The sequence below is a fragment of the Zalophus californianus genome, chromosome 16, assembly GCF_009762305.2.
Source record: "Zalophus californianus isolate mZalCal1 chromosome 16, mZalCal1.pri.v2, whole genome shotgun sequence".
NCBI lineage: Eukaryota > Metazoa > Chordata > Mammalia > Carnivora > Otariidae > Zalophus > Zalophus californianus.
The window spans coordinates 35,490,383-35,518,377 of NC_045610.1; the positions used below are offsets into that span (position 1 = coordinate 35,490,383).

Consider the following 27,995-nt stretch of genomic DNA (forward strand, 5'->3'; position numbering starts at 1 on the left):
CGATTACTCCGTGGACTTGGCAGCCTTCTCCTGGACAACTGTTGGCTACGGCTGCTTCCTTCCAGACACATGCACACACTGCACACCCCCACACACTGCACACACACACACGTGCGCTCACAAACACACGAACAAGCAGGCACACACACGGGCATGCAAACATGCTGAGGGGCAGAAGGGAGACTCCTAGAAGGGTTGTCATAGACAAGGCGGCACCTGGAGCAGCTACCTGAGACTAGGGCACCTGGGTTAATTCCCAGCCTATTCCCCGTCAACTCACGGTGTGACCTGCAGCAAGATTCTCAGCCTCTCTGGCCAGATGTAAAACACCCTCGGTAATTACTTCTATGCTTCTGCCCAGGGGCTGAGATTAGGACCAAGGACACATCCTAGAGAGGTCATCAGAAATGACAAACTTGGGGCGCCTGGGTGGCTCAGTCGGTTAAGTGTCTGCCTTCAGCTCAGGTCATGATCCCAGGGGTCTGGAATGGAGCCCTGCGCCAGGCTCCTTGCTCAGTGGGGAGTCTGCTTCTCCCTCTGCCCCGCCCCCTGGCTTGTGCTCTCTCTCGCTCGCTCGCTCGCTCACTCTCTCTCTCTCTCTCAAATAAATAAAGTCTTTAAAAAAAAGAAGAAAAGAAATGACAAACTTGTGCTATTCCACCTCACTAGTCACCTCCCCACCTTCCTTCTGTCAATATTAAGTGTCTACTGTATGCCCAGTATGCATCAGATATTAAAGGAGCTACAAAAACATGCCCACTATGCTTTCTGCCTCCCAGGAGCCCAGAGTCTCGCTGGAAACAGGTTGTACACAAAATAGCTGAATAACCACAAGAAGCTTTAGATACTTAGATGCCAAAATAAATTATCCAGACAGTAAATCCAAGAGTCTAGGGGAGAGACTGTGAGGGAGGAACACACTAGGAAAGCCTTAGTCAGGAGGCTGCACTTGAAATGGACTCTGAAGGGTAAGTGGGGTCTCTCCAGGGAGAAGGGCGCAGAAAGCATCACAGGGTAGGTCACAAGGAATGAGCCATGTCTGGGGACAAAGAGAGGGGCAGGGCTGGGCTGGGGGCTGGAGATGCAGGGGGAGACATGGTTGGCTCAGTGGAGCCCACTGCCTACCTAATGGGGTGTCTCCATCCCCCAAAAGCCCAAGCTTCAAAGCAGCTCAAGAAGTTTGAGTTAAAATAAATAAGCAGATGAAGCCCTTAGTCCATCAGCCACCTCCCCCCCTGTTTACCCAGCTGCCTCACCTGGCGGGCGGCCCAGGGAGACCACCCAAGCATGGAGCCGGGCCTGGGCACCACCAAATGTATCCTAATGGTCTTTGTGTGGCCAGCCTGGGTAGGAGATGGGGAGACCTGGAAAAAAGAGCCTTCTGACTGGCAGGTGAGGAGTGTTTGGGGGTCAATAGCTACTCAGAAGGAGAGAAGCTCTCAGCCTGTGCTTGGGTTCTTTCCAAAGGCAGGCCTGGAGGGCAGAACCAGGGTCAGCAGGCAGGGCTGAGAGCCAGCTGTGGGGGCCAGTGTGGCAAGGAGCCCATGGGTCCAGCAGATCTCAAGCAAGTCCTTGCTCCCCAGACTGCAAGTGGGGTTGGAGGGGGCACTACCACCCGACCTAGTGAATGGGGTCACAGAGACATAGGACCTTGGATCCCTCCAGCATTAGCACAATGCAGGTGGCGGGGAAGGGGTCACTGTCAGGGCAGACAAAGCTCAGGGCTCAGACCCCTCCTGACTAAGTGGATCTCCACTCTGTGCTCCCAAGTGCCATCTGCCAGGGAGCCATGGTCAGCGAGCCTGCCTCTCTGTCACCCTGCCACCTGCACTGACTTTGGGTTGGATAAAGGTGATAAGCACAGACCGCACAGGTGCAGCACTTGGTGGGTTCCCAGGCTCACCCTGTGTCTTCCCTCATGCCGTCCACACAGCGGCCCTGGCACCTTCGCTTTACAGATGAGCAGAAAGGTCAAAAGATGGTGAATGACTGGTTCAAAGTCACAGGGCAGGGACAACCAGGGAGTGGGACCCAATCCCAGCTCATTCTGACCCTGATAATACTAGGCAGTCAGGATTCAAACCCACCCCAGGTGACAGCAAGAGGCATGTGAATCCCGACACACGGATGGACTGAATTCATAATGTGCTTTCCAAAGTATATAAAATTATATTTCGCATGAACTTAGGTGTATGAATAAAGAACACACTGACTTGAAAACACAGCCGAGGTGCACTTACAAATGGGTGAATTTTACGGCATGTAAATGATGCCTCAAAAAAAAGGGGCCAAAAATAAAAATTAATAAAACGTTTTTTAAAAAGTAGCTGAAAGCACGGTAGCTTTTGGTATCTCGAATTGACTCCATCAGTGACTCTTAAAAGCACACCCAGCACTGGGCATGCGCGGGGGGCGGGGGGCGGGTATTCCCAGCATTTCCTGATGTCATCCAAGGGGGTCGCAACAGTCTGTTCCTGATTGCCCTTGGCTCCTGGACACCTGCTCACCGACTGGGAGCCTCATCAGAAAGATAGCACAGGGCTCCCCCAAGGTTTGCCTCATCAGTCCTGGTTGAGGGGGTGGCAGCAAAGGCTGGGCCCCCCATCTCACCCCTCCAGGCAGCTTTGGGACTGGAGGAGCAGGGGGAAGGGAGAACCGAGCGCTGTCCCTCAGCCTGCCCTCCGCCTCCCCCCCCCCACACTCTCCCTGCACACACCTAAGGGCAATGCCTATTTCCTCCCAGGGCCCCGGTATCCCCTCATAATCCATGGGAAAAGGCACTCCTCCCGGAGATAGGTCTGCCCAAGTTACTAAATTGGAGGCTGGGAATTTTCTGCATACGCAGGACAAGGGCACAGAGACACAATCTTAGCAACACGGTTGCCCCAGGGACCAGGGCCATGATCACAGCCACTGCAGCAGCAAAGGGGAGGGAGGCAACTTCTGCAAGGCCCCTCCCCGGGTGCGCCACTGGCTGATCCCTCCCTCCCAGCATTTCATTTCCTCCCGGCTTCAGAGACAGCCAGGTAAACTGAGGCTCCGAGAGTTGTGGTAACCTGATGGAGCTGCTTAGGAAGGTACGAGCAAGGCCTGCTCTTTCCCTTGCATCTTCCCACGATGCGCACCGCCCCCTCACCCCAAGAGAGAACCCATGCAGCTGCACACAGACCCTACAGCTGGGCACCAGCCCCCTCCCCGACTTGTTCGGGCTGCCAGCAAGTCCCTTCTCAGGTCTGGACCGTATCCTCCCTTCTGTTCACCGACCCCAAGGCCCCTGAGCTTCTCCCACCCGGGGGACCCAGGCTCTTCTCTGGGAGGATGCTAACTGTAAATGCCCCATCTCCCAACACTCCCCCCTCCCCTCAGCCTGTCACCTTGGAGCAACTGTAGCCCCCCATAAGCTGCTCCAGACTTCTCAGCGCCAGGACTCCCCTGAAACCCATCGCACCTCCAACAACCAACCCTTAACGGGCCCACTGTGCACAGCACACTGGCGATCAAAGCATGGGGTTAAACCAGAGTGTGGGAGGCCTGCCAACTCTGAGACTCTCTACCTGTGTGACCTTGGACAGGTCTCTTAACCTCTCTGATCCCCAGTGGCCTCTTCTGCTAAACAGGGTAGCATCACCTCAGGGCCAGGCTGCTCTGCAGAACACAGCAGTTAAAGACCATGAAAACACCCAGCCCAGAGCCACACTCAGGCAGCCCCGTGGGCACTGACAGCAGAAGCGGACCGCACACGTGGCAGGATGGAACAACTGCAAGGCTGCACCAAGCACCACACGGGGGGCAAACCCCGGGGAGCACCCCAAGAGCTCAAACCCAGCTGAGACCAGTGTCAGTAAGAAGAGCCCCGTGGAGGGCATCCCCAGCAGAGGGCAGCATGAGCAGAGGTGCAGAGGAAGGAATGCACAGGGACCAAGAATCCAGTGGTTCTCCCGGATCAGAGGGTAGGAGGGGTCCATGGGGGACACGGCTGCAAGGTGGTCAGGGCCCAGGCAGGATGGCCTTGACTCTGCTCCACCACCCGGGCTGGACTGGCCTCTGCTCACGATGCCGCTACTGGGGCTTCTAGGGCTCGGGAAGGGATGTGCAGAGCAGTGTATTAAGATTAATCTGGCTGCAGAGGCGGCAGCATCCTGACAGTGTGGGGAGACGGCGAGATGGAGACCGACTGGGGGCAGACTGCAGTGGTCCAGGCAGGAGGCCTGGGAGCCGGCTCCGGCACACAAAGAAGGCGAGAGGGGCGGACGAGCCAGGCGACAGCAGAGCAGAGGCTCGTACGGGCACCCCAGCCCTGCCCGAGCATCCCTGCACCCTCGTCTCCTCAGCTCCCACAGCTCTGCTGACCTGGAAATCTCTGCTCCCCACCTCTGACTCCTTGGCTCACTTCACCTCAGCTTTTGACAGTCCTGCCTGCTGCACCCTCACGCCCCGGAGGGGAGGTCCAGGCCGGGCCACAGCGATGGAGTAAGGGTCACTGGGACCTCTTCCCTCCTTCTCCTCCTCCGAGGGCAGTCAGGAGACACCTGGGGGGCAGGTGGTTTCCAGGAAAGCCCACAGGCTTCCCCATACAGATCATGGCCTCGTTCTTCGGAGCAAGGGAACGCTCCAGTTTGGAACTCTGCCTCTCCGGGCAGATCTCCTTCCAGCCCCTCATGCCCCCTGGGCCCCAGTGCCCCCTAACCAGGGGTGGCTTTAGTCCCGCCCCACAATCTCCTTTCAGCTCCTCAAAGCCGCCCCAAGTAAACACACAGGCGGAGTACACAAGGCACCCCCAGGGCTCACTCAGCGGGGAGACAGCCAGCCTGAAGCCCCTGCGACTTCGACCTCTGGAGCTGGGGCGCCTGCCCCTTCCCTGCCAGAACCACCTCTCGGCCTGGAGCCCACGGTGGGCCACCGCAAGGCTGCCCTCCCGCCCCAGCCCAGGTAAGTCCCCAGTCGCTGGGCCTCTGCCGCAGCTGAGGAATGGTGTTGAGCATTGCTCTGGACAAGGCAAGGCCAGCTGGGGGCCTCAGGGCAGCTCTCCACCTTCCCTCACCACCCTCTGCTGCTGGGGCTCCCCCTCTCCCCAGCGGGAGCTGCTCCAGACCCTCTCCATCTCCCCGCCCCCGGCCTCGTCCCCACTCCCAACCTGGCCCCCGTTGCAGGGGGCTCCACTGCCCTCCCCACAAACAGCTCTGCGACCTGCAGCCTACTCTGCTCCCCTCCTCCACCTGCACCTCCATCTCCCTCCACACACACCCCACTGCCCCAGGCCCCGGGCCCCAGCCCATCCATCACTTATCCCTGTCTCCCTCACTCCTCCAATCTCCTTTCCTGGCCTCAGAGCAGAACCCTCCCTGTGAGTGCAGGCCTAGTCCCCCCCAAATCCGGGGCCCCAGCACCCCAGCTCTCTCCAGGCTTTCTTCCAAGCCCCCCTCTTTGCCGAGGCCAGGGCAGCCCCTGAGCCTGCTGCCCGCCACCCCGCCCCCCGCCAGTGCCCCTGACTTCCCTGACCCATGTGGGCACCAACCCCAGCCTAGCTAGGGTTCCTCTCCCGCTGCCTTCCCCCCTGAGCTCAGAGCCGCTCCCTCCCCTTGCGCCCCAGCTCCCCGACTCCCACCCCACAGCTGTCACTGGGGTGTGGACGACACTAAACACTCTCCCTCCGAGCCTTGGCTCCTCACCCAGAGAGCCAACCTGCCTGATAGCCTTCCCCAGATGGCCCGCGTCCAAGACAAACCGTCTCACCCCCTCTTCCAAACCTGACCCTTCCCCGACGGCCAGCTCCATCACCCTCCAGAATTCTGTCTTGGAACCTGGGCGTTATCTAGGATTCATGTGGGCCCTCATCCCAACGGCAGGTGCCGGGCCCACAGACCCTGCCAATAGAATTGCTGCGCCCACCCCTGTTCTTTCCACCACCACCACACTCGGGGCCCTCACAGCCTCTGATCTGAAGGACAGAAATAGCCTCTGGGCCCCTCCCTCAACCGAGCCCGCACCCACTGGAATCTCAAGCTTCCTTCGACACCGCTGGACTCACATTGCTCCTGCTCAGACACCTCCGGTGGGGGTGGGGGAGGCAAAGACTGCCCTTCAGAGTGTCCCGTGTCCCCCCCATGCCCTTCCAGGCAGGCTGCCTGAATTCCCCTTCATCCTTCCACCGAGACCTCTCGGCCCCTTGCCCCGGCTGCCAACCCACCTATCTTTCAAGGGCCCTCTCAAAAGCCACCTCCTTTGCGAAGCCCTTTCAAGCCCCCACCTGGGTGTGAGCCTCTCTCTTCTGTCCCCAGGAGCCTCCCTTAAGACATTTGGCATAACTGTCCATGAAGCAGAACTTTTCAGCTAGAACCTACGTTTCTCCAGTGCTTCCGGCTCCGTCCCCCGCCCCTGCCATTCTGTTATTCTCTTCTAGCGTGCTGTGCACAGGAGGAGCTGTTGACTGAACAGGAGGAGCCTAGAACCAGAGGACGCCTGCAGGAATGTGAGCACCCCGTTAGCCAGCCAGCTCCAAATCAGCACCCATTTCCCCCCCTACATCTGGAGAGACTTTGGAAATCTGGGGCCAGGGCGGCTTTAGAAGGATCTTCCCCCAATGTCCTGCTTGGCCGCAGCGTCAGTGCCTGAGCCAGGGCTCCTCTGTCTGGAGGCCAAGAACTCCTGGAAGGCCCAAGAGATAGGCTTGGGGTGGGAGGTGTCCATAAACCCTTGTCTTCAAAGGCTGCATGTGGGGTGTCCGTGCCTGTGTGTGTTTTCTGGGGAGAGATCCCCCAGTTTTCAGCAGGATCCCAAGGGAGTCTGCGAGGGTCCTCAAAGGTAAGACCTGCCACATCTGGATTCTCCCCCACCCCCCACCCCACTCCACCCCCAGCTTCCCCCGCCTTGAACAGCTGACCTCACTCACTTATAAATAGAAACCCTCCCTGGAGATGTATCGACAATGACAGGATGGGTCCAGAGTCTGAGCAACGAGCAGAATCATCACCTGCCCTGTCCTCTGCTGGCCTGAGCAGCAGTCCACTTGGGACTCTGCCTCTCTCTCGTCAGCAGCCCAGAAGACCACGGGGCCACATGCCCCTCCTCTACCTCTCTCTGTTGTCCCTCTTCTAGAAGATCAAGTTAGCCTCCGTCCTCAGCGCCCCAGAGCCAGGAAGGGGGTGATTAGGAAGCCCCTGCGTCCCCAGGACCCTTTCCCCGCAATCCCTTTCCTCCTGGAGCCACCTGGCCCCAGGGCAGACCCAGGCAGAGGCAGCCTCTCTTCTGAGCTCCAGCCAGCGGCTAGCCAAGCCCCGGGACGTCCCACGGGTGCCCTGTCTCAAGCCTCCTGCAGCCCCGACCTGCTCAAGGCCCGCTGCTCCCACCCCAAGCAGGAACCTGGTCTCGTCCTTGTTGCTTCCTTCCCTCACACCTCCAACTGGTGTGGAGTCCTGCAGACCCAGCCACCCGTCAGCTCTCCCCGGCCCTCTTCCCTCCACTTCCAGGGACAGAGATGTGGAGACTGTCCGGACCACTGCAGCGGCCCTCCTGTTGGCCTCCCCGCTTCCTGCCTCCCCTCCTTGGCCCTAGAGGACTTTTGATAGAACACAAACCTGCTCGTATCACTGACCTGCTTAAAACCTCTTTGGGGAAACTATCACCTTCAGGAAAAAAAATCCAGACTCCTTCCTGTGCCTTTCAGGACCTGGCCCTGAACTTTTTTCCAAACTGGTCTCTTATTGTCCATCCCAGCCCCCACCCAGGGCCCCACTCATTCGGAACTCCTTACAAATCTCTCAGTTTTGGTGTTCGGTGGTTGGTGCCTTTGACCCTCCCCCATCGTGTGCCCTCCCCCCCACCCTTCACTAGCTACACCTCACTCTTCCTTCAGACTCAACTCCCAGATCACGTCCTGCATGGGGCTCTCCCAGAATCCCTTCCCCACAGGCCGGATCCCGGACTACTCCGCACATCCCTCTCTGAGGGCCTACCGCATCAAGTGAATGTGACCGTCCACTTGTTGGTGACCTCTCTGAAAGGAAGAACACAGTGTCCTAGGCCAGGTGTGTGCACACGTCTCTTCCCAACCCCACATTCAGTGACATCACGTTGTTAGCTTGACGACAGCATTTACACCATGGTAGTTGGCAAACACTATAAACACTGCAAATCAGGATGTTTTCCCCCAACTCTGATGTGCAGGCAATGTGGTGTGTGGGATGAATGGGTGATGGATGGATGGATGGACGGAAGGTGAGAGAGAGGGATGGATAAATCACAGTAAGTTCCTTGCTCCATGTTCTGCTCCCTCACGGATGGGGGGGCACACACGGGCTTGCCCTCCATCAGACCACACCTCTGTCCTCAAGTCACACAACCTCAGGTTTGCTCCCTCCTCCGTCTCCTGTCTTTGTCCTCCTCACTAGTCTTTCTGGGAGGAACAGTTCTCACCAGCCAGTGGGTTAAGGGGTGAGGGAAACAGGAGGGTGTGGGCAGCATGGGACCTACCAGGGGTAGGGCAGGGTATGACAAGACGGGGGTTTCCTCTGCTGGTAGAGAGGGGCGGGAGGGGTGTCATCATCCCCGGCAGGGAAACTGAGGGGTAAGGTAGGTGACAGTGGGAGAGGTCAGGCCTGGGAGGGCAGCAGCAAGGGGCGGGAAAGAGGGCTGGGCTCCTTGCTGGGAAGGACACACAGCACCAGGACTGATGGACACCATCTCCTCGTTCGGGGCGCTGCGGGGACAACTCCTCACCTGTCGGCATGACGGGCCGCTCTCCCTCGGGTCTCCCCTGGCTCTCTTCCTCCCCTGTCTGGGAGGCCCCATCTGAGCCTGTGTCCCCAGCCCTGCCGGGCATGTCCCCATCTGCATCTGGGTCTCATCCTCTGTCTTCAGTTCCCTTTCTGCATCTCTCTGTCTCTGTCACCCCTCTGTCTCTATGCCTCCGTCTGTCTCCATCTCCCCCACCCTATCTCTGTCGCTCCTGTCCCTGCCTCTCGGTCCTCCCGTCTTTATGCCAGCCTCTCTCAAGGTCCTCGCCTCGCCCTCTGGGACCCCATCTCCTGGTCTCCCTCTCCCTCGGCGCCTCCCTCTCCCCTCTGTGTCTCTGTCTCTCAGCGCCCGCATCTCCCATCTCCGCACTCCCCGGCCTGCCCCCCTCAGCCTGCTCAGATTCCAAGGCGCAGATGGCAGGACGTTCACGCCGCAGTGCCTGCGAGCACAGGGCCACGGCTGCTTCTGGGACTTCTTAGCACCCCTGCCCCTGAGGCTGCTGGGCAGCAGTCAGTCACCTGCCGGCCTGCTGGGGACTCCCACTCAGCCCTGCGTGGCCTGCAGCCACCAGGGACTGGGATGAACTACCCCCTGGAGCAGACACTGTAGCACCACGGAGTGGGGACTCCCTGCTGCTGAGGGTTTGGTGGCCGGTGTCCCCTGCTTTCCTCAGGAACTTGGGCCAGGGGACGCTGCAGGCACCCCTGACCGATCCCCTTTACTTCCTCCCCGAGGGGGTGTCCTTCTTGACGTCTAACTGAAAGGCTTCTTGCTGCCGCCTCAGCGGCCCTCAGTCTCTGTGACTCAGCTTCTTCCCATCACAGCCGAAGCCTCCACCAGCAGCCTCCGCCAGGGCAGATTGCGGGGTACAGCCCCCCCCCCGGGGGGAGGGGCATCTGACCTGGGCCAGAACTGGGCCGAGGGAGAGGAGGCTCAGGTTCAGGGTGATGGGAGGTTAGAGCTGCCACCGCCTGGGTCCCCGCAGCGGAACAGGCTGCCCCCACCAGCCTGGCAGAGTGGAGCACCTCTCCCCAGGAGGCTGGCTGGGCGGGCGTGTGCACACACACCCACGCCCCAGGCGCCCAGACACAACACGCTCACCACAGTGCCATAGTCCCCACCTGCGGGCCCTGCAGCTGGTGTCCTGCCCCCTCCCTGCGCCTCACCTCCAAGAAGAGGGAATCGGGCAGAGCCACCTGGTGGGGGGGAGCATTGAGGCGAGAGGAAGGTGTGCCCACATGGGGTGATGGTGATGGAGGAGGGGCTGGGGCTGGGGTGCATCTGGCTGGACAGGGCAGCTGAGTGTGCACGACATGAAAGGCACAGAGGTCAGCGGGGTGGGGGAGGGGGCTCTGATCCGCCTGAAAAGTGAACATCTCACATCAGCTCCGGGCCTGGCTTGGACCTATGCTCCCCAGCCTCGCCCCAGACCCTCCCCCCGCCCCCGCCACGAGGACCACCTTGCCGCTATGGCCAGCCCCTTCCCCCCAGCTCCTCCACATAACTGTCCCACCAGGGGCTGGGGAAGTGCATCACCTCAGCTCTCTACCGGGAGAGGTCGGGTTTTGGCAGCCCAGTCCCCTGCCTGAGCCTCAGGGAGGCAGGAACACCCAGGAAAGAACACAGAACGGTCTGTGGTGGCAGTACCTGCTGACTGCACCCCCCTCCCAGCTTTTCCAAGAATCAGCCAAGAGGGTGACCTAGAAGACCAAACTGGGGCAAGCGGCTACCTTCTGGAAGGAACCCTGTTGGGAGGCCCCATGGGACCTGCTCTCACCCCCCAATCAGTTTGGGGGGTTGGGGGCAGTGGGGTCCCCAGGCCACCCCTCGTGTCCTCAGACAGCTCCGGGAGTGAGAACAGCCTCCTCCCGCTCAGCCCAGATCCCGTTGCTTACAGCCATCGGCCCCACAGAACAAGCCTGCTCCCTCTTCCACATGACAGCCCTTCAAATATTTGAAGACAGCTCGCCTGTCCCCGCTGAGCCTCCTCTTCTCCTGACTAAACATCCCAGTTCTTAGAACGATTCCTCAAACGCGATGGTTTCAAGTCTCTTCACCATGCTGGGCGTTCTCATCCACCCAGCCGCCCCACTCACAGCAAGGCTCCCGGAACGGAGGCTGGGAGCAGATGGCCTCCCTCCCTACCGGACAGGCCTCAGCTCCACCCAGGCGCAGCCACCAACCCTCTCTTCCTCGCCCCCACCCCCCACCTCCAGTCAGGCCCACCTCCAATTACTGAATCAGATGAAGGCTGGGGGGGCCCAGTGCTGGGCTGGGGGGATCCCCCAACACCTTCTCTCCCCTCTGTATCTTCTCCAAAGACCTGAATCTCTTCCAATGACTTGTCCCTCCGGAGAGGCCCTATCCACGTCTGATGCTCACCACTCACTCATCCTTCAAAGCCCACCTCCTCTGAGAAGCCTTCCCAGATAGAACACACCCAGCTCAGATGCTGCGCCTGCCTCGGGCAACCTCCATACCGAGAGACTGCGTGACACTCACCGGTTTTCACCCTCCAGAGTCCCTACACATTGTTGCGTCTCCCTCCTGTCCTCCCTGCCATCAGGCTAGCGGCATGCAGAGGAAACTGGAAATGGGGGTGGGAGGGCAGGAAGGCAGAGGGTCCCCAGCCCCAGGGACCGTGCCCTTGCACACGCCCCTACCTGTTCATGGTACTCGATGCCCATGCTGAGTGTGTTGACCAGGATAGCAATCATGATTCCCCGGCCAAAGTACTTGCTGTCCACAATCTTCCGGAAAGTGTCACAGATCAGCCTCCAGAAGGCCAGCACGGAGCTGGGCTCCACGTCCAGCCCCAGGCTCCGTCGGTGCCGGTTGTGGGGGTCCCGGGGATCACCGTGCTGGGCGTCTTGTGTGAGCTCATACACAGCCTCACTGTCTGAGTCAGGCATCTCATGGCCGGCGAGCTCCCCCTGCCCTACCCCTGCCCGGGCGCAGTAGGGGCAGCTGTCTGGGCCACGGGCTCCACTGTCTGCCTTCAGGCAAGGGCTGGAGATCTTGCAAGAGCTTTGGCAGGCGCCTAGGACAGGAGGGGAGAGGTTAGAGGCTCCAAGGTTTCCTACTTGAGGCGGCCCTTCCCTCAAAGTGTCTATAAAATGAGTAGGGGAGTATGGGGTTCTTTTAATGACAGGGGTGCGAGGCACTTAGCAGGCCAGGGGCACTGAATGCCCTGCAGCGTGGGCAGTCCTGAGCAACAGAATGGCCCCAAATGCCAATAGCATTCCACTGACAGTCACTGCCAGGGGTCCTAGGGTTTGGCAGGTGGCCTTGATGTCCCCTGAGGTCCTGGGCAGCTCCCCTGTCCGAGGAGCCTTTAGCAAGGAGCCTAGACCAGCTCTCCTTCCCAGGAAAGCCAGGCCTGCACCAATGCTGCTGTGAGTAGCATTTCCCAAGGGATCCTTAAGAAACACACGCACAGATCTGTGCTCATGTACATCCACACCCAGGCACGTACACACGTGCAGTGAACACACGCTCACATGCACACATGTACTATGCACATATACGTACCATTTGCAAACCGCTCAGACCTCCACAGCCAAACACGCATGTGCACAGACACGCGCACGTTATATAACGCCCATGTGCCAGGCATGGGCACACGTGGGTGTGCGTACGGACCAGAGCACCACCCCAGCGTGTACACACACGCAACTGCACATATCAGACACATGTGTGCACATACACACATGAACACTAAACATGTGCCTGCACGTGCATCCGGACACACACTGGACACCTTCGTGCACACACCAGGCTGCATGCACTCATGCACACAGTGACCTATCCCAAGATACCATGGCCATTGAAATCTGGCTCGGATCGTAGAGTCTGAGCACTGGAGGGAAGCTCAGAGAGCGCCCGGGAAAGCACGTCGGGTGAGGTGCAGGCATCTTGCTCAGGGTCTGGCCCCCAGGAAGCACCCAACAAGGTTTCCCCTTCTGATTGCACACGGGAGGGCTAGCCAGCAATGACCACAGCCCCAGCCCTGCCTTCCACACAGGGGGGGACTGAAACATGCGTGTACATGACTGGCTTCCAACGCACAGCAGGGTGGCCAGAAAGCGGGCGCGGGAGCCCTCCCCAGGGCGTTCTGTGACGGCGCCTTCCTGTCCCGGCCCACGTTCTCACACGACATCCCACACATGTCCCACTGCCCCCACGTGCCACATCCTTCCTGAAACCCTGGGCTTCGGCTACAGTGAGTCTGCCTTCGGGGGAGGGCTTGCCACCCTTGTCTGACAGGGGGTAGGGAGGACACCCACAGGCAGCGAGTGTCTCACTTCTCCTGTGACACCGGGTGTTCCTCCCACCAGACTAGCAGCCCCCTGAGGACTTGCTGCTCTAGGCCCCCAGTCTCCCTGTGGGGAGCCAATGAAACTTATGTTCACGAGAGTCTCCTTAGTGTGGGGCTCGGGGCTGGCCGTGGTCACACACCATTTCCCCTGGGGGCCTCGGAGCCAGATGGCCCTGAGTTCACACCTAACAAATGGCACAACCTTGAGCTGGCAAGTCAAGCAACCTCTCCAGGCCTCCTTTTCCTCACCAGTACAATAGGGACGGTAAGAAAGCTTATCATCTAAACCGTTGAGAGGATCCAGTGGGATTCCGCCTGCAAAGCACGCGACAGGCACAGAACAGTTGGTCAACAACTGTTAGGTCTTCTTGCAAACAGCGTAGAGCAGAGCATATAGCAGGTGTTCATCCCATGATGGTTATTATTCTCATTACAACACAAGAATTAAGATTCCCACTTGAAGGGATGAGAAACTCAGGGCTCAAAGAAGCGGCGGGACTGATTGAAGGTCCCAAGGCCTCAAGTGGCAGAATGGGAATCAGGGGCCCCCAGTCCTCTCTGGGACACCACCCGGCCCCTAGGCCAGGGCCCCAGCATGCCCCACCCCACCCCCCAGAGTACTCACCTGTGCTCTGTGTCTCCAGCAGCTTGTGCATGGAGCTGTAGGGCCCGGGCGGGATGTTGAGGCTGGTGAGCGTGGGCGGTCCAGAGGTGGGGGCCACCTCCACTAGTGCTTTCTCCTTCAGCATCTCCGGGGGTGGGCTGGTGTGCACAGTGGGGTACACCTTCCCGCTGCCCACAGTCCTGCCCGATGCCTCAGATGGTGACCTGGGAGGCGGTGCCTGGCAGCGGACTGGCTCCAGGTGGCAGTCGGCATGGTAGAAGCTGTGCACAGACTCTGCGCCCCCCGGAGGGCCCCCCGAGAGGGCGGGCGTCGAGGGCGGTGGCAGCATGAGCCGGCGGGACCCACTGGCATCCCGGTCCTGAATTTCCGGGCTGGCCCGGGGGGCCCGCAGCGTCCCATTGCCCAGGTGGTAGTGGTGGTGGTGATGGTGGTGATGATGCACCAGGTGGTGGACGGATGGACGGCGGTGGGAGCGAGAGCAGCTCCCGCCAGGCTGGGGCTCCTGGCCTGCACGGGGCACTGGGCTGCTCAGCAGCCCAGCCCGCACGCCCACCGCCCGGGAGACCTGGGCCAGCCTGCGGGCCGCCTTCCGGAGGATGTACACCAGGTACTTGAGCAGCTCCTCGTAGCAGCTGCCTGGCTCGGAGAAGCTGGCCAGGGTGCTCGCATTGGACAGGAACCGCACGCGCTGCTCCCGCATCAGCTGGCTTTCTCGCTGCTTGGTCTCTGAGAACTGCGTGGCGATCACCACCAGGCACAGGTTGATCATGAAGAAGGAGCCCACCTGTTGGGGTGGGGACAGCAAGAGGAGATGTCCTGAAGAAAAGGGAACCGCAAGGCGAATCGCCGCATCCCAAGCACGTCCTACACGCCAGGCGCTGGGCTCAGTTACCATCCAAGCATGATCTCATTTTATTCTCGTGACAGTCTCAAGAGGTGACACTTTTATAACCTCTGTCTGACAGGTGAGGAAACGGGCTCAGAGAGGTCAAGGCATTTGCCCAAGATCATTCAGCTAACACACACGAAGCTGAGACTTGGACCAAGCTCTATGGAATTCCAAGGCATTGTTATTGATTGCGATGGTATCCTGCAAGGATTTCTCCCAAATTCCCTGCCCCTATCCATGGCCAGCCATGGAGATTCTGAGCACCCCTCCCCAGTTCCTGTTAGGAGCAGAGAAGGCTGTAGAGATAAATGCAATCTTGGGGACATGGGGTTCTCACGTTGGGTTGAGCCTTCGAGGTCTTGGCAAAAACAGTTTCCAAGACCTCTGCATTTAGTCCCACTTCCAGCTGCACGCCCTGGGGTGAGACCCTCAGCCATGGGGCCTCACTATCCTCCTGATCGTTGACCTTCTGTATCTTCCTTCCCTGCGCCTCTCCCCTCCCCAAGCAGGGTGATGGGCTGAACCCCGATCCCTGCAGACTAGCCAAGCTGCCGCCCTGACTTGCCCACACTCCCTCATCCCTGTCCCCGTGCCTCAGTTTCTCCAGAACTCCAGGATGGCCATCGCAGGGACAACAAACCAGAATGAAGGAAATGAATATTTATGGTGACAAAGCGGATTTTTTTTCTAGATTGTGTCCTAGTAATTATGATAATTAACTTCATTAATATGACTCCGGAGAGCTGTTTGGAAGATTTTTCATGGGGTGTGTGGGTGGAAAATAGGCCCCTTACCACCCTGTCTGCTTCCTTCCCCTCCTCCAAGCCCAAGGAGAGAAGCATACTGAAAAGACCATGCTTCCCAGAGATGCTGGCTTTGCCACCCCCCAGGTGATGGTGGGGGACGGGAACAGGTCCCAAACCTGACCCGCTTCCATATGCAGGGGCAGGAGGGGGTGGCCTGGAGGACTGGTTCTTTCCCAGGACCCACCCTCTGCCTCTCGCCAAGAGCGCCCTTTGTCTGTCTCCACCTCTCTCCGGAGTTTGCCCTAGGTCCCGAGTAGATCTTAACCTCTGTCTTAATCTCTCTCTCTCAATATCTGTCCCTCTCTCTGGTTCTGTCACTGGCCTCTTGGTGACCTGGAGAAGGGCTGGACTTGGAGACCATAGCCTGGGGTTGAATTCTCGGCCCCTGCCACTTCCTCAGCCCAGTGACGGGGCCCTCTAAAGCTCAGGGTTCTCGTTTAAGAGATGGGGCCACTTCCCCGCCGGCCCCGCCCCACCGCCCGGGGGACTGTGAGGACTAAGCAGGCAGCAGATGTCACAGCGCACATCGGCAACAACGTCCACCCAGCCAGATCAATCCACGGCACACGCAGAGCCCATGACGGGGTCGGACGAACGAGGAAACGTGGGTTTCCTCTCGGTAAAATGGAGATGATGATGGGATCGTGGTGAGGATTAAAGGCACCAGCACATAAAAAGTGCTGAGAGCAGGACTGGTGCATCGTAAGTGCTCAATAAATATTAGCTGTAAGTAGTAGCAGTTCAGTTATGAGCTAGGAATGGTAGGAATGACAACTATTAAACATTGCTTCTCTTGCCTCTGTCTTCTGTCCTCATGAAGCCTTGGAGCTTCTGAGCTGGAAGGAACAAGAGGTCGTGCAGTGTTTCTCAACACTGAATGCCGGGGAGTCTGGGTGGCATAATTCTGCGTTTGCGGGACTGTCATGTCAGGATGTTTACCTCTCTCCCCTGCTCCCCAACCGAATGCCAGGAGTGGTCCCCTAGACCTCATGAAAAACAGGACCACCCTTTGCTATTTCTAAATGCCCCCTGGGTCGAGAATCACCCATTTTACTGATGAAGAAGCAGAGGCCTGGGGTGAGGCTGGAGGGCTCATGGGGAATGACTTGCCCAAGGTACTAAGTGATAGAACCAAGCCTTGACCTTGGATTTCCACCTGACCCCTCACGACCGGTGCCCTCTCTGCCTGAGTCTCTGTGGGACCTGTCCCTGAGACCAAGCTAGTCCCTCTCTGAGTTCCCCCCACCTGTTTCCCCAGGACTCCCCCGCCCACAGGGGCCCAAGGAATCACTCACGATGATGAGGAGGATGAAGTAGATGAAATTGTAGAAGGAATGAGCATCCATCACAAAGTACATGATGTCGACCCAGCCCTCCAGTGTGATGACCTGGGGAGGGTGCAGAGGGACAGGCTGACTCGGGGGGGCCCCCCTAAAGCCTCCTGTGGTCTCCTCAGAGGCCCCGGCCCCCTCCCAGCCCTGAGGACGACCGCTCTGAGGCCGGACTGCGTCCTGGTGCTTGCGTTCTGGGGAACGTCTCAGTACCCGGGCTGTCCCACCTGGAAGATGGCAATCCAGGCATAGCCGATGTTGTCGAAGTTGATGGCGCCCTTGAAGGGGTTGTGCTCCCCTGCGGAGCAGTTGGTGTAGTACTGGTTCCAGTTGACGCAGGTGGTGTTGCTGGAGCTGTTATACGCCTCATAGTCCAGGCCGCAGGGGGGGCCACCGCCTCCCTCGCCGCGCAGCGTGGGCACACTCCTGCACGAGCGCATGCCATTCTCCCGCGGCTGGGAGCAGATGAAGGGGTTTTCGTCCTCATTCTCCGTCTGGTAATAGCGCTCCAGGTCCACGCTCAGGGGGCTGCAGGGGGAACAGGGAGGAGCTGGGAGCAGGGGTCTCCGGGGAGAGGTCCCAGGAAGGATGAGCTGCATGGGTGCAGTGAGACCTGCAGGGTAGGCAGGGCAGGGACGAGAGTCGGGCACGCATCGGGCAGGGGCGGGATTTGTGGGTGTGGGTTGGAGGGCACCAGGAGTGTGCGGACTGAGTGTGAAATTCCAGAGTGGGGACGAGGAAAGGTTATGTCCCAGGGTGATGGTTTTCTAACGTGGCTGCACATCAGGCTCACGGCAGAGCTTGTAAGGCTCCCCAAGGCCATGCCGAATGCCACGCCGATGAAATCAGAGCCTGTAGGGGACCCAGGCCTCAGGAATTTGTTTTTAATTCCCCAGGTGACTCCAATGTGTAGCCAAGTTTGAGAAACAGACATGTCACCGATGTGAAAACAGCAATGTCAATGGCAACAGGGACTGAGGTGGGTCCCAGCCCCACACCCACTCCCAGGTCACCCCCATCCCGGGCGACACTCACAGGCTGAAATTCTCCGGCAGGAAGCATCGGTTACGAAGCAGCCCTGCCCACAGCTGGACGCCAACGATGCCGAAGATGAAGAAGACGAAGAAGCAGAGCAGCAGGACGTTGCCCAGCATGGGCAGTGTGTCCAGCAGCAGCGTGACGAGGATGCGCATGCCTGTGGGGGCAGAAGCCACGCTGGGGGTGCCAGGCTGGCTGGGCTAGGCTGGCTGCCACAGGCCTGGCAACACTCCCAGAGGGGGCCCATCGGGGTTTCCGGGGCTGAGAGGCCCGGCTCAAGCTGGAGGGGAGACCAACAGACACCTCTAACTTCACAAGCAGGCCGGGCAGCCCCTAGTCCCTGCCCACTATCCCTCTTGGCGTGTCCATATTAATCAGCGCATAATACCGCCAAGGATGAGCCAGAGTGATCAAGTTTTCCAAAGCTCCTGTCTCCTGCACCGCACCCCACCTAACTCCCCACATCATCTCGGTTTACAGATGAGGATCAAAGAGGCTCAGAGGACCGACATGACTTGTCCAGTATCACAGAGCTGCCCAGCATTCTGCTTCTGGATCCCGCCTCCCAACACACACACACACACACACACACACACACACACACACACACACACACACTCGCTTCCTACCTCCTTCTCTCACCTGACACAGTCACCTGACCTTTCTAAGTCATCAGTTATCACCATTGCAGTCACTGGGGAAACTGAGGCAGAGAACTCCAGGAGGAACGTCAGTAAGGAAGGAATCTCACTTTGAGAGCCAGACCCTCAGCAAGGGTCCAGATGCCCTGAGCTTCACTATGGTTCTGAGCCCCCTGCCGAGTTCATTCTCTGTTGATGCAGATCCCCACATCGGGGACGAGGAGACATAAGTCCATCTTCTCAATGAACAAGTCCCTCTGCAGGGAAAGCCACCACAGCTTCCCCACCCCGCCAAGCCCTGTTGGAGATACTGCCCTCCCTCCTCACTCTAGGCCCAGGACCCCATTGCCCCACATGGTCTGAGCCACCCCCAGGCCACCAAGCCCTTGTTAAGCACACAGACCTCTAATGGCTTGTCTTGACCCTTGAAGTGCCACTCATGGCCCCCTGCCCCTCCAGGGCAAAAGTGTCTAAGCAGCAGCTAATTAACCCTCCTGGTGCCTGCAGCCGTCCTGCCTGGCCTTTCCAGCCTGGCCTTCTCACTCAGTCCCTCACGCCCTCCTCCAGCCCCATCCTCCTTCAGCTCCTCTGTGCTCCAAGTGAGATCAATTCCTCGGGGTTTGCATTAAGGGAATTACACCGCTGGTTAGACAGAGGCCTATAAATCTACCAGCCATCACCTGGGGTGGGAGAGGAGGTGACAGCATGCATGCCCCTCGTCTGCAGCTCCTGTTAGCACTAACGCCCCAAAGCCCGGAGGACACATTGAGCAGCTCTGCCCACCCAAAGGCAGCTGCATCTCATACACACGCGCGCACGCACACACACACACACACACACACACACACAGCACAGGGGGCTGCCGCTACGTTAGGCACAGAGCCCCAGAAACATGCCCCGGCCCCCCCAACTCCTGGGATTGCAGTGGAGACCATTTGCTGTCTCTGTAGGTTGGGGACTTGCAAAGGGGGCCTGAGCAAGGGTGGGGGGGCAGGATGTAGGGGGAGCTGGAGCTGCCAAAGCTTGGCTGGCTCGGGAAACCAATGCGGTTTAATTTAGATAATGGTCCCGCAGTCAGTTGCGGCAGCGGGTTGGAAGGGGGTGGGAAGGAGGAAGGGGACACAGGCACAGGGTGAGACACGGAGTGGCCTTGTCTGGAGAGAAGTCATGCTCACTGTGGCTAGTATGGTCTCACCGACGAGAGCCCGACTGCGTGAGAGGCCGTTCTAGGTAGAAAAGGCCATTCCACATTGTACCCAGCCCCCCTGGCCTACCGGCTTCTCTACCCTGTTCCCACTCACCCCTATCCCCCTGCAGGGAACAGTCTTCTAGCTGAAGGGAAGGGGTATTCTGACACATGTCTGAGACTCTGACCCCAAATCAGGCTAAAATAAGGGTGACGGTCTTTCCAGGTGACTCTCATAGGGCCACAGGCAGGTGGGTGGGTGGGGGAGGCTCCACTTAGTTCCAGTGGCCCCGGCTCCCCACTGAGCCCCTCTGTGATGAGGTCTGCCTCGGACTGCCAGGCCCTGATGAAGCCGGTGAGTGGTCAAGAGGTAGGGGTGGGATCTGGGATTTCCATATTTCCTCTGGGGGCTCTCCATCCAGGGGCTGAGGGCCAAGGGGTCACTCACTGGGCACCCGGTTAATGGCCCTGAGCGGTCGCAGCACACGGACTGTCCTGACAGCTGAGAAGCTGACGTTCTGCAGGTCCAGCGAATACTCCAGCATCCTGCAGGGAGGGGCCCAAAGGGAGGCCCTTTGAGTCTGAGGCCGCCGTGGGGGTCAAAAGAGGTCAATGAGGAACCCTGCTGCAGTGGGGCAGCAAACCTCTGACTCCTCCCCCTCCTCCACCAAGGGACCCCGAAGAGCCGGCTCCCTGGGGGCAAGGCCACCCCCAAGCCAAGGACAGATTCCCATCGGGAAATGAACAGAGGATGGTGTGGATGCAGGGACTTGAGCGCTCCAGGCAGGACAGCCTCGGACCCGGAGTGGACAGCCGGGGAGAAAGCATGGCCAAAAGTGGGCTGGGCAGGGGGGCGGGGGGGGCGGCAGTGCTGGGGCCTAGAACCCTGGCCCTGGGGGCGCGCACTGATCTGGTTGTTGCTCTCCCACCTCCAGCCCCTGCGCTCACCCTGCAATGACGATGAAGAAGTCAAGCCGGTTCCAAGTGTCTCCCAGGTAACACTTTTTCCCAAAGATGCCCAAGGCCACCATCTTCACCACCATCTCCACCGCGAAGAAGGCAAAGATGAAGTCATCAAAGGCCTGATGTGGGGACGAGAGGCTTTTGAAACTGGGGGGGGGAGGACACCCCCCACTCCCTCCCCCACCATCGAGGTCAGGGCCTCCCCCAGAGACGGTGTCCGCACTTACTCAGCTCAGGAGCTGCCCTCCCCCCGCACTCCGCCACACACCCACCCACCCACACGCACACACCCCCACACACACCCCCACACGCATGTGCACACATGCGCCCGCGCACACACACCCACGCGCACACATGCACCCCCACACACGCGTACACGCACGCACACACCCACACACGCGCGCACATGCCCCCACACACGCGCACACTCACACCCACACACGCACACACACACACCTGCAGGATCCGGCAGCGCTGGGAGTCACAGGCGATGTCCTCACATGGCCGGAACATGCCCAGGGTCACACAGTTGAGAAGGATGACCAACATGCTGATGCGCTCAAACCAGGTATCCGGGGGGAGGGGTCAAGGAAACTGCTGGCCAGGGCTGAAGCCATGCCCGTGCCCCCCTGCCTCCCCCCCACCAAGCCTCCTGCTTCTTGTCCTTCCCCCACCCCCATCTGAGACGGGGCCAGGTGCAAAGGGTGGGCCCGTGTGTCTGAGCGAGCCCGGCCCAGGCCCAGGCCCACCTTGGCCATCCCTTCTCCGGGCCCAGCCTCCTCAGCTGTAAGGTAGGAAAAGCCACAAATACCCTGACTATTTGCACAAGCCATTTGGGGGATAAAATCAATCGTGCCGGCGGAAATGCCAGACACCAGGAGTGTGCTGCTGAATCTGAATCCTATGCTCCCTACCTCACAGGGAAGATGTGAGAAGCAAATGAGAGAATGTAGTGAATGTGTGACACAAACCTAAAGTCGGATTATGCCTGCCTTACAGTTTACCAAGCACTTTCACGCCATGCCACATCTGATGCTCACAACAGCCCCGCAAGCTCTCCGGGGTAGATCATGTTCTTCCCCGGAACCCAAGCACACTAAGGCCCAGGAGAGCCAAAGTCCTGCGCTGAAGGTCATGGGAGAGGCCGGGAGGAGACTGAGGCGTCCAAGCTCCTGATCTGGGGCAGTTCTTTCTGCAGTCGCTCCGGCGCGCAGGGGAGGGCCATCAGGGCGCCCTGGCACCAGACAGACGGGCAGAAGCGGGCAAGAGGGTCCATGGCGGTAGCTCTCCTTCACCACAGTACAGGAGCCAGACGCTCCCACCACCCACCTGCCCCCCGGCCTCTCAGAGCCCTCAGATGGCCTCCAGACACACTCCCACATTTAAATAACGAGGACCCACTGCCCTGGGCCAGATGTGAGTCCCCAGCCCACGCAGAGTAGACAGTACTCTGCACACACGGACCCCAAGTCTTTCCACGTAGTGGATTTTATTAAGGGGCTCACTTCCAGTCCATCAATAGGAGAATGTACAAAGTGGCCTCTGGACCTTAGAAGGTTCTGGATGCTGGACTCATAGATAAGTGACCCAGCATTCTTTTTTTCCTCAAAGAAAATACGGGGCGGGGAGAACAAAGAGGGTAGAAAAGAGCAGAAAGTGGAGACCGGGCAAAGGAGGGACCTCAGGGATGAAGGTGGGGAGGGTGTCCTGGCAGCCCACGACACGACCCGCCAAGCCAGAGTGTGGGGCGCAGAGGGCCTAGAGCAGGCGGAATCTTCCTGTCATAACCTCACTTCTGCAGTGAGAAGGCTCAGTCCGGGGACCCCAGGCCTTTCCTCCCAGCTGGTCCCAGCCACCCCCCCATCTCTGTCCTGAACCTTAGGCCACCCTGCAGCTCAGCACACCCTCAATCCCCTCCCAGGCCCCTCTGCCACCTAGGCCCTTTGCTCTCACCTCCCTTCCCACCATCAGGCACCCAAACAGGCCAAGATACTGCAATTTCCCATGCCTCCGCCTCTTCCTCACAAGAATAAGAGTAAAAAAAAAAAAACAACAAAAAAAAAAAACAGTTCTAGGTTTTTGGGGTAAGTAGATGGAAGGGGGAAATAAAGAGAGTGCTCTGTTTCCATGGAGCTATTTTCCAGAGTGGAGCCTGAGCCCAATGGATGTCTCCCCAGAAGGGGGGTCAGCCAGGGGTCACCCTGGAAAAAGGAGGATGGGAAGGGAGATCCCTCGGGGTGATTCTCTGGAAAGGGAAGGACACAATTACCCTCAAGACTTGGTCTGCTTTCCCAAGCTAGCCCCCTCCTCTCCTCTGCAGGGAAGGGACCCACGTGAGCAGATATCTCTGCAAGGGGGACTGTGGGTAGTTCTCTTGGGAAGAGGGGCTCCCGGAACACCTGTTTGGACCCCTCGAATGGCAGTGATTCCGTCATGCCATCTGTGTGCACGGGTCTCATCTCCCTTGCTGCGGCAGGGACACTCTGACATGCGTCCACATCCCCTACAAAGCTGACAGTGGGGCCTGGCATGTAGCAGATGATCAATACGTGCGGGAAACGAATGAACAAATGAATTGATCAATCATCAGTCTCCCTGCTTAGAAGCCAGTGTATCTCCCCATTCATGTTTTCCTGCCTTGTTTGCCTCAACAGTGATCAATTGATAACTGGGGGGGGGGGGGCAGAAGTGACACCACAGAGGAGCTGGGACTCCTTCTGTCTTCAGCTTCTACATGCTCACACTGGGGCCTCTTATAGCTAGATTCTGCCTCCACATAACCCCATCTCCAGCTCTTAACCATGGAAACCCCTTCTCAAGGGGCCCCCTTGGCAATTTAGCACACTCCCAGGTACGTTCTATCTGCTCTCTACCTTTCCCCTTTCCCTACCGGTAAAGTTAACGGACAGGGAAGACACTAAGGCACAGGGAAATTTGGGACAATCTGATTTGAGAAATAATTAATGAGGACGGGGGTCTTTCACCCTTCTCAGGGTAGGGCTCGTTTCCTTGGGAACATGGCCTTATGTCACTGTGTGATGTTCCTCTGTTACCATAACAACAGGAGGATGTGTCACCAGGTGGTGTGGATCTGTTGCTATGGCAATTAAAGGGACCCCTCACACATGAACTCCCCTTCACCAGACTGCTGTCTTGTCCTCATGCAGGGAAGGGAAAACAGGAGACCCACAGGTTATCAGGTTGGGGGGAAACCATGTGACAAATCCCCATGGCAACCAAGGGAACGGGGGACACTGGTTGCCATAGAGACTATGAGAGACCTGTGCAGTCACATGTCTACTGTTGCTATGGCAACTGTCCGGGCTGGAGTGGATCCCAAAGGGGGAGGTGGGTAGGAGAGGGGAGGCTCTTTCTTCTCCCCACAACCCACCATCAAAAGCAGAGAAAAAGGAAATGGCAGGGCGAAGAAACCCACTTCCATCCCTCCTCCTCTTCTCCCTCCAGGAGAGAGAACTAGAGCATGTTATATGTACAACCGAGTCCTCTCCGTGGGGCTTTATCTAGAGCCCTTGCCCAGCCTGGCAGCTGTAAGAGAGAGGGAGGTGGGGAGAGGAGGGAGGAGGCCTGGGGCACCTCCAGGGGCACGGGGGCTCAGGCGTGACTGAGAACGGAAGCAGGCCGCCCAGCTGCCCCACTCCCCAACTGGAGCCTGGAAATCTGAGACTAAGGAGCACTGAGGAGGAAATGGGCCTGGACCCAGGAATCCTGGCCTCCTAGTATGAGTTGGGAAGGTGGGATTCTTGTCTCGCCCGCCCCACAGAGAGGCTGGCATCTATGGGGGCATTCAGCATTCCGGGGGTGGGGTGCAATATAGGGGCTCAGCAGTGTGGCCGGCACTGGGGAGGCGGAAAGGGGGATTCCCCCAGCCAAGCCCCCACTCCCACAGCCTGTTTCCCAGTGGTCTCCTCTGCTCCAGCCTGTGGGCGTGTGGGGAGAGAGGTTTCCAGCTGAACTGAAAACTGAAGCCTGAAGAAAGGCAGCCGGCCCCACCCAGAGACAGAGACGTGAGACCCAGAGACACAAGAGAGCCGGCCTGTTGGAATCTTTGGAAGGGGAAATAGGCCAGAAATCTGATTCAAACGTCTGTGACTCTGTGTGTGTGTGAGTGAGTGCGCGCGCGCGCGCACACACACACACACACACACACACACACGTGAGCAGTTGTGTCTGTCGCCACCCTGGCTGAGGCAGGCAGGGTGGGGTGAGGGCTGGGGCGGGAGCGAGGGAGGGGTAAGGGGGGGTTGAGTGGCGGGGGTAATCCCAGGAATGGCTCCAGTTGGCACTATGGGTGATGGGGAGCCCCCCAACAGTTCCGCGGGGTAGAGTGGGTGTGTGACCCAGCAGGAAGGTGGGCCTGGGGCAGAAGGAGTGCCAGAGGGTGCTCTGCTCCCCCAGTCCTGTTCAATTCCCCAGTCCCCCTCCCCAGAACCCCCTCTGGAGAGTCTTGGGTTTTAAAATGAGAGGAGGGAATTGGTGAGGAGACAGGAAGAACACCCCCGTCCCACTTCCTCTGAGGACCAAAATGGAGATTTCTCCCTAGGTAAGAGAAACAGGCAAACTTGGGGCACTGGGACAGTGGCAAGGAAAACTCCAGAAATTCCTGGTGCCCCCTCCCCTCCAGACGCACACACAGTGACGCATTCACACGCTTACACTCACTTCTGGAAGCCATTAGGGCTCCTGCCTTTCGGGCCTCCCCCTTCTCCTCCCCCTACTCCTGGCAGGCTCCCTTCTCCCCCTCTGGCCCCCCTCCCACTCCCCCTCTCGGCATCCCAAATGCCAGCCTGTGATTTCCAAATGAGAAAAAGCTGTGCTGGGCTCTGAGCTTGGAGAAACTCCTACACAAACTTCCAGATGTGACACAACAGCCGGAGAGGGAATGCTCAGGATCTCCTTCCCGGGAGAGGCGAAGCGCTCCCTCACACTTCAAGAAACACATACTGGAAAGTCTAACTCGCTCCCCCTATAACCGGGGAGGAGGGGGGCCCTACTGATGTGAGTACCCCTGGTCTTCCCAGTACCAGCACATGCACTTCTGAGCCTCTCTTCCTTTTGCTGCCCTCCCTTCCCCCATACACACACACACACACACACACACACACACACACACACACACACACACACACATTCACACAGGCACACTACTTCCTACCTGGGTCTAGATCTCCTCTCCAGGAAACCTGGTGTGTTAGCGGCTAAAGGAGGAGGGACTGAGAAAAATGCCATCAAAAATCTAACTAGCTTCAGTTAGTGGGGGAGGTGTCCCTATGTCCCTCAGACTCAGAGGTGCAGAGAACCTTGTGGAGCCAAGCGAAGCTTCACTGATACCAAAAGGAGAGAAAGGGAAAGACTGAAGTCCAAGAGTCAGCTCAGTGCCCCTCTGGCAATGACAATACAGGTTTCCCTTGATGCTCAGGGGTGATGGGATTCGTGGGGCACAGCTTAGGCAGCCCCTTGGCCAAGGAATTGTTCTCAACCCATCCTCAGCCAACCCAGGCTTAGTGACTTGTCTAGATCTAGTGATGCCAATGCCCCACACCCCAGATGTAAGCCTGCTCCTCCATCCTCAAGAGGAGCACTGGGGTCCCACCTCTCTTTCCTCATTCCAGCCCTCTCCACTTGCTTCCTCCCAGAGCCCCTCAAGGAAGGAATCTGCCCCCAGACCGTCTACTAGCACCTAGAGATAGGGCAGGTGGGGAGATGCTGGCTGAGAGGTCTGGTTGTTTTAGAGGGGGAGGGAAAGGGGAGAGAAGGTCTCTCTACCTCCCCTAGACTCCCGAGGAGGAGGGGAGGGGGATGGGGCTTTTCACCATTCATGGAGAGGGCAGGTGGTTAGGGGTAGAGAGGAGGGATGCCCAGAGCCCATCTTCTCAGACATTAGTTCCCCATGTCCATCTCAACCGTGGAGAAAGGGGCCTGGGGGTAGGGTTGCGGAGGTAGGGGAGTCAGAGCCCTCTGAGACCCCCTATCTCTCTCTTTCTGAAGCTCAGAGAGAAAGGAAGAAGGGGTAAGGGATGGAGAGAGGGTGTAATGGGGGGGGAGCTTCCTAAAGACCTGCGGGGTGTAGAGGGGGGACCCAAGTTCACATCCCTGCTTTGCCCACTAGAGGCAGAGAGCTGCGGAGAGTGAGGGCGGCGCCAAGCCCCCCCCCCCCAACCTCCCTCAAAGCAGAGTCCCGGTTGGGCTCTTAGGGTTTACAAGGGAAACCTGAGGTCTCCCACCCCAGTCCAAAAGAGCCTCTGAGCTGAGAGGAAGGAGTCAGGAGAAGCTGTCAAGCCTGGGGATGGCAGCGCACCCCCCCTTTCCTTCCTGCAGTGACGGGACCCACCCGGAGCCTGGGAGCCCTGCATTAGTTAAGCGGCGCTTTGTGCTAGGGGCTGAAGGGGAGAGGCCAGGGGGCTGAGGGGGCTGGGGTCTCCCCTATCACTCCAGACCAGGAGGAGGATAGAGAGCAGTGCCAAATCGATCTCCCCGGAATGTGGGGCTTGCATTCCACAAACCCAGCCGAGGGGGAGACCCTGGGGTGCCGAACCCGAGTCTTCCTTAGCCAACCAGCTCACAGCCTCACTGTTCCCCCAATACTTTCTCCGAGGCTGCGGTCTCCCATACCTGCTCTGCCGACAGGCGGGAGCACTCTGTATTTGTGACAGGGTAATAACTTGGACCGGCTTAATCCCATCCCCCGCTGGCCAAAGCTCTCGCCACAGTCTTTCGCTCCACAAGACAAAAATCTAGCACAAAACTCCCCAACCCCAACACAAAGCACCCGGCGCTGAATGAAGAATTGGGAAGAAGGGAGGCACCGGGCAGTGGGCTCCAGCTGAAAGGGTCTCTACTCCAGCTCTGGGGGCAGACAGCTTCCCCTTCACCACCACATCTTGTTCTCATTCTGCGCCCCTGACATCAGCCGCCGCCGGAATCTCCTTGTTGTGCCTCCAACCCGCGGGTGGGGGTGGGGGAGTTAGGACCTGGTCCCCGCCCCCCAACATCTCCCTCTGGGTCAGTAAAAACCCCAGCCTCAAGGACCAGGTTGAGGGTGGGGATCAGACCCTAGAATCCACCTCAAACTTTGGAGCGGGGGCAGGAGGGAAACCCAGGAGATCGCAGTCCCCCCTCCCCCGTCCCCGCAGCTTCCTCCCCACCCCACCCCCCCAAACTCGGAAACCCAACCCAGCTCGCTAACGGGCGGCGGGCGGAGTAGAGCTCCCAGGCTCCCGAAGCTTCCCACATCTGGAGGATGACGACCCTCCCCTGCCCACATCTGGAGAGCATCCAGCTACAAACCAGCGGGGCACGTCTCCTCTCTTTTCCTGGCCTGGATCCCAGCCCCCCAAGGAGGACTGAGGTGTGTGTACCGAGGTGGGGCTCGTCTGGGGTATCAGCCAAACCTGCTCGCGTCTCCGCTCCCACTCTGAAGCCCCCTCCCTCCCTCAGCAGCCCCCCT

At 58.9% G+C, this 27,995-nt stretch overlaps 1 protein-coding gene across 14 annotated transcripts in view; it reads right to left on the reverse strand.

Annotated features, from left to right (window-relative positions):
* The window catches only part of CACNA1G (calcium voltage-gated channel subunit alpha1 G), a 62,494-nt gene that overhangs the window by 33,726 nt on the left and 773 nt on the right, over nucleotides 1-27,995 (reverse strand). For 12 of the 14 annotated variants that reach the window (XM_027625247.2, XM_027625240.2, XM_027625244.2 and 9 more), the window contains exons 2-9: nucleotides 20,987-21,098; nucleotides 20,516-20,649; nucleotides 20,016-20,113; nucleotides 17,738-17,897; nucleotides 16,930-17,230; nucleotides 16,667-16,759; nucleotides 13,677-14,460; nucleotides 11,397-11,773 (exon numbers count right to left, since the gene is read on the reverse strand). In XM_027625247.2, the coding sequence (XP_027481048.2) occupies nucleotides 11,397-11,773; nucleotides 13,677-14,460; nucleotides 16,667-16,759; nucleotides 16,930-17,230; nucleotides 17,738-17,897; nucleotides 20,016-20,113; nucleotides 20,516-20,649; nucleotides 20,987-21,098 (2,059 nt within the window). The remainder of the gene's footprint in view (nucleotides 1-11,396; nucleotides 11,774-13,676; nucleotides 14,461-16,666; nucleotides 16,760-16,929; nucleotides 17,231-17,737; nucleotides 17,898-20,015; nucleotides 20,114-20,515; nucleotides 20,650-20,986; nucleotides 21,099-27,995) is intronic. The other 2 variants (XM_027625246.2, XM_027625235.2) reach the window with 1 other exon arrangement.